A 6427-nucleotide genomic window follows, 5' to 3' on the forward strand; every position below is an offset into this window, starting at 1 on the left:
AACAGGCTTTCGTCCAAAGCATTCCATTGTAGCTCATTGTAGCATTCCATTGTCGTATGTTTAGGGTTGTTGTCACAACAGAAGGTGCATCCTGTAGGTTTTCATTCAAGATTGTCTTTTCATCAAGACAAACTTACCTCCCTGTCTGGAGCTGCACGGTACAATAAATCACAATCATCACTTTCGATTTCAACATGTTTACTATTGCAACACAAAGGACTGCTTGAATGCAATATTTTGTTGATCATAATATCACCAATTTCCATGCATTCAACCTTTGCATGTTAGTGACAGCAATAGATATGGTCGTTGTAGTGTTAAACATTATCACAATGTCATGTTTTTATTTATGCTTTGCAACCTTATCCCTCTCCCTGCAGAATTAAAGCGTTCCCACAGCATGTTACATCCATCACCATGTTTCACAGAGGGTATGGTTTGTGCAGTGCAGCCAGATTCTATTAGCTAGCTTGGCGAATCCCAAAGAAAACTGGTTTCTCTGGAGTTAGGGATTCAGAGTAATGCAGGCCACACTTCTAAGCATTTTATTTGTGGCAAAAAAAAAAAAAAAAACGTCATTTTCCTTGAACTTCACATTTTTGTTGGTCTGTCACAAAAAAAATCCTAGTGGTTTGTGGTTTTAATGTGGCAAAATGTGACTCAGCGACTTTGAGCACTTTTGCGAAGCGCTGTTATCGTACAGAAGCCAAACCTGGCGTAATGAAACCTGGATAACGAAAATTAATAATCTGTAAATCAAATGATGATCGTGTCCCTCCTCCAGGTGGTACAGCGGATCAAGGCAGTAGAAAACGAGACAAGGCTGCTGGTCGTCGATCAGGAGACATACGAAAGCCTCCGCAGCCTGCATCTGACGGCCACAGAGGAGATGGCCGTTCTCGGGACAGAGGCTCTCCCCGCCGCTTCTTCCCCTCCGGCCTCCTCCTCGCCGACGCCCTCCTCCACTCCTTCCTCCCCCACCAAGAAGCGCCAGAACGGCTCTGTGTCCAAGCAGGGCAGCCATGTGCAGAAGCCCACAAGGCGGTCGCCTTCGAAGGCTGCAAAGAAGGTAAATACGAATTAAAGCCATCGTCTTATTTCGAAGCGAGAAACCCAACCCGTGTGCCAACAGATTGCCAGTACTGAGTCATGTCTCCTCTGAGCTTCTCTCCTCCCCGGACTTGTTTTGTGGCTGTCATGCCAGTTTAAGATTGGATTTGTCGATGTTGTGCAGGTTCTGCAGGCTCAAATTCTTGTGTGCTGATGAGGGAGTAACAAAGCTTAGCTGGAAGCAAGCCAGACGTTGTTTCAGAAGTAAGAGTGGCCGTGAAATGTCAGAAGGTGACACCAGCAAGAAGGCATAAAGTCTGGGTTGTTAAAAGCTTGAAGAAGAAAAAAAAAGAAGCTATTAGCTCTCCCATTGTGGGCTGGAAGTTTTTTTTTTTTTTTTTTTGCGTTTTTTGTAGTTTTGGTAAAAGGAAAATGTAAAGATTACAGTGGGCTGTGATCTGCCTGTGTTCATTTTCACGAGAAAATTGAGAATTTCATGAATTTGTTTTCACATTTCAGCCCACGGTGACAGTCGTCGTCGCGTCGTGTCCACAAGACTCAGATTTGGTTTCGTAGAGCACCTATCAGAAGGAACACGCCGCTCCCCTTCTGCTTTCTGCATTTACGCCACATGTGTTTTTACTTAGCTTTGCCCTGTTGACATCCTTCCAGCACTCAGGCCCTTACTCTGTATGGGGTTTGACAGCTTCACTGCTTTGCATTTTAAATATCTCTGTGACTTTGTCTACTTCTTGCCCTCTTGTCTTGGAAAGCGTGCAGCACTAAGATGTTCTAACCCACCAAGGTTTGCAAAAAAATTGTTTCCTTCTCCATGTTAATGACTCAAAGGGAAACGCTGGAAGGAAACACTCAGTAGGCTGAACCAGAAATGGAGTAGCCTTTTAAAATGAAATGCACACTTTAACAGGGACCTCTATTTCCTGTTGCATCTCAAAGGAATTTGTTCCCTTATAGATATTAAGACTTAGGATTGACGCACCACACAAATAGAGCATTTAATGTCTTCTGCAGAAGTCTCTTCGGGTTGTGACGGGGAAAAAAAAAAAAAAAAGATTTGGCTTAAAGTCCAGCAAGTAAAAGCTTAGGGAAAAACACTGGTCAACAAAATGGAGAGGAAAACCAAGGATTAAAAAAAGGTATTCAGTGATATGACAAACTAATCAATCAAGTTTATTTGTATGGCACTTAAATATGGCAACAAGGCAGTTCAAAGTCAACCATGCAGTCAACAATCTATATCCCCCACTTTACAGATGTCCCCTGTTTTAGCTGTTTTGTCACACTTAAATGTTTCAGATCTTCCAGTCAGACATCACCAAGGTAATCTAACATTGTCCAATGAAAAGAATGTAAAATTGTAGAACAGGTTGACCAGCGTTCTTCTCTAAATTTGCAAAAAATATTGCAAAAAAACCAATGACAATAGAAACTGTCTGTGCGTTGAATCACTGCTCCGATGTCGCACATTCCCAAAGTCACATTGAGTAGAGAGCCTTACAATACATTCTCTTGAAAAAGGCACTTTTTTTAATAAAAGAGATCCACAGATCCTCTACTTCCTTTCTCTCACAGCAGACCCACCTAGAATATTTGTTGTTAAAAAAAACTCAAAAAAAAACTTACATTGTTTTGCTCTCTGAATAAATGTACTCAAAATGAAAACAGATTTTTTTTCCCCCCCCCCCCCCTAAATCCTCTGGTGTTTAATAGCTCTACTGCAATAAATTATACATCTATTTAAAGGCTTTTCAAGCTATGATTGCTGATATAAACTGATTGTTCATTTGGATTATTAGTATTTGACACTGTATGCCACGTGGTTTGGTCCATTTTATTTTCCTCTCACTAAGCAACGGGACAGCCAAACTGCTGACAGCAGCACATTTCTCCTCATATTTTACTTTTTAAGACAGGTCGAAGGAGGACAAGCAGGCAGCCTGAGATTTAAAAGCATTATGAAATAGGACAGAGGGAATCTGAGACTCAAAGCAGCCAGAACAAAACTCGCTGGCACTTTAAGTTCACCCACTCACAGCAGGGCAGGGCACTGGGAAAGCAAGATTTGGGATATTCACCACAGCAGTTTGTCTCATACTTAACTTTTGTTCACCATAAAAGTAGTAAGTAACTGCAGTTGATTGTAGCTGCAGTAAGCAATATAGAGTCCACTACCTGTGGTCAAGATGACATTGTGCTTCCTGGTCGTATCTCTGTAACCCCAGACGTTCGGATGAAAGGACCGAGTTCAGGACGGTCTGACTTCAGATGTTAACAGCATTGAGTGAGTGACGGCGCTGAAATAACGTGTTTTGGTTTTCTTTAGAGCAAAACCTATAAAAGTGGCTTGTTTTCTTCTTGATCTCTCAACATGAACCTCTGCAGATATCAATCACGGCACTTACCGCTGCTGCACCCGCTCACGGGCAGAGGAAACGCAGCCCGACACAAACCTTTCTGCATCCGTGTTTTCCTGCACATCTGCCCTATAAACATCCCAGTAAAAGGTTCAGAGTGGAGTGTTTGTGCATATGTTCTCCAGGTTACATGACACTGCCTGTAGTTTCTTCTGCTTTACAGCCAGTCATCTCGAAGGTTTCCCTCCTATTGCATTCCTCCCTATGTTTACTTGCCTCTTGATTTGTGATGCAGGAAATGGCTTTCTGCTCAAACAAATCCAGGATACATGATATGTGTGTTTTCTTCATCTTTTATCCGCTCACTGTTTTTCTAATATCACCGAAAGAGAGTTAAAATAATCATGATGGAGATTATCCACGTTTCTCATCCAAAACACAAGATCCCGGAAGGAACCGGGGACAGAAAGGGAAATCACAGTTTCTTTCGATTTCTTTATTCCCTCAATCTCCAGTCCACTTTTCCCGTAAATAAATTAATCATTAATTGATTGGTAGCAGCATAAGAATACATTTGCTCAGTTTTCCACAAGCCTGGCACAAATATTAGCTTTTCCGTCACACACTTTAAGCAGCTGTCACACTAAATGTGAGGAAATTTAGGAGATTTTGTGAAACATCAAGCCCTGTCAAGTGTGTGTGTTATTTCTGGCAGGCCCCTAATTAATAGCGTAATTAGAGAAATGTTGTGGAAATCACAATGTCCTGCTTCTTCAAGGCAGACTATGTCTTGAAGACATATAACCGCGTCTTTTCTCATTTAAATGGTCATTTCAAATGGGACTTTGTCTTCCAATGTCGCTGAAGCAAGTTTAGTGGTTACCATGGTGACTGAATACAGGTCAGAGTGCAGACCCTGCTTATCAGGGAGTTGAGTTTCCTGTTGCATTGCTTGATGCTGCGTGATGGGCTCATATCACAATTTCTGCTTGATCTCTATCATCTAAGTGAAGACGCCACCTTAATAATTTCAACCAGACAAACAAAACTGCCGTGTAATTTAACAACAATTCATTTTAGATCATTTTACATTTGTCTGCACATACTTTTAGAAGTAACTGTGCACGCGTCTGTTTTGGTCAAATGGAGAAGCTAGTGATGCTGGAAGTGCAGGAGCGTCACGCGTCAGAGTTTAAATGTATCATTTTACAAAGACACACACCCGAGAGCTCAACGCTGGCCTATTTCTCCACGTTTCTCTCTCGCACACACAAACACAGACTCCTACAAAACTCTAAGGTGTGTTGCTGTGTTGTGTCACTTCCCTTTGGATAAAGTGTTAGGTGTCACTTTCTCATTAGGACCTTTTTTTAAACCTGCAGATACACACAAACACACACGCACACAGCTGCCTCTATACGGGTCCAAATGTAACAAATACGTGTTTTTATCAAACGCCAACTTTGCGTTCCCTTCTTGTGATCTTTAACACAGCTTTTTGCAACATGCGCTAGTGTTGGCTCATTGCGTGCAAGTGATAAAACTGTGGAAAACCAAATACTTTTTGCTAAAACAAACACAATGTTGCTGTGCACTATTCACTTCTGGGAAGGCAGGGTTAAATTTGGCTAAAGAGTAAGTAAAACAGGAAAACGCTATGTTAAAATTTTTGTGTTTGCAGACTTTATTCCTATTACATTTTTCAAAAGAATAAAAATAAGAATTTTAATTCCCAAATACGCAGAGGGCTTTCCACGTTCAGATCACTATTTAAAACACTGTGATTGTAGCAACTCTGTAAAAGACTGAACTGTTTGTAATTTACTTTGAATTAGAACAGGATTTTACTAATTACACCAGAGGAATACTTTAATACGTAAAAAGTTATTTAAAACTATAATGAATCTAAGATTTTTTTTTTTCCTTTTCCAGAATATTTAAGAAGTAAATTCATCAAACTCTACCTGCAACATTGTTGATGCCCAACAAACACCAGGGGCTTTTTACCTACGAAATCATTAGTTTGGTCAGCAATGTGCATCTGTCAGCTTGTACCCGGTCTCCATGGTAACTAATTGCTCTATGAGTGGCAGTAGTTTCTGCTACTTCTTTTGGATTTAAGCTCAGATTTCTGTTGCAGAGCCACTGCTCCATCATCTGAAAGTAAAACTCTTAGCTCCCTGCACTGACGCTCGTAAGTTCGGTTGTATTCTTTCTAATGTCAAAAACAAAAATACAGCAGACTCTTAACTTGCACATCTACACTGTCGTCAGCATAATAAGCCATTTTGTACATAATGAAAGGTCATAACTACCTACAATGAAAACTGAAGGGGAAACATTTTTATCTTAGTACATAAAGACAAAAATAAACTTAGTGTATTACTTTAATAAAATACATTATTGGAAGAGGGAAATATTGGTATAAATGTAACTAAATGAGGGTTAAATTTGAAATCAGAAAAGTAAACATGTTTTTCCTACATGTTCTCAATGATAGTCTTTATATCCATTGCATCATTTCATCTATACTGTGCATGATGAGTAAATATGAAATTCCAGGTTCTAAAGCAGATCACAAAACAACAAAAGGTTACTCAGTGTTTTGTTTCTCAGTGATTTGTGGAGAAGGGCTCCTTGACAAGTAGATTTTGTTTCTTGTGCTCTCATCTCCCGACCTCCTCCGGACTTGAATTTCCACCCTCTGCTGGTGATAAGACATTTTCCAAACACAACAATTTAGCTCAAATGTTTGCTGTTGTTCTCCCTGTTGCTGCTTCGTTCGCATGTAAAAATATAAGGAGAATTGAGGGCTTTGCTTTGAACCGATGCACACATATATTTAAAAGCAGAATATTCTATGTATTTCTCCTTTTATTTACTATTGACAGCTATATATATAATAACTGGATTTATATGAGCTTTCGTCTTTTGCGATTTGGCAAAAAAAAGATATATATATATATATATTATATATATATATATATATATATATATATATA

At 39.8% G+C, this 6427-nt stretch overlaps 1 protein-coding gene across 2 annotated transcripts in view; it reads left to right on the forward strand.

Annotated features, from left to right (window-relative positions):
• The window catches only part of LOC106962236 (Na(+)/H(+) exchange regulatory cofactor NHE-RF2), a 34227-nt gene that overhangs the window by 1647 nt on the left and 26153 nt on the right, over window positions 1-6427 (forward strand). For both annotated transcript variants that reach the window (XM_015056523.1, XM_015056524.1), the window contains exon 2: window positions 785-1069. In XM_015056523.1, coding sequence (XP_014912009.1) covers window positions 785-1069 — 285 coding nt within the window. The remainder of the gene's footprint in view (window positions 1-784; window positions 1070-6427) is intronic.

The sequence above is a fragment of the Poecilia latipinna genome, unplaced genomic scaffold (assembly GCF_001443285.1).
Source record: "Poecilia latipinna isolate Pla-1442-1.1 unplaced genomic scaffold, P_latipinna-1.0 Scaffold1388, whole genome shotgun sequence".
Taxonomy (NCBI): Eukaryota; Metazoa; Chordata; class Actinopteri; order Cyprinodontiformes; family Poeciliidae; genus Poecilia; species Poecilia latipinna.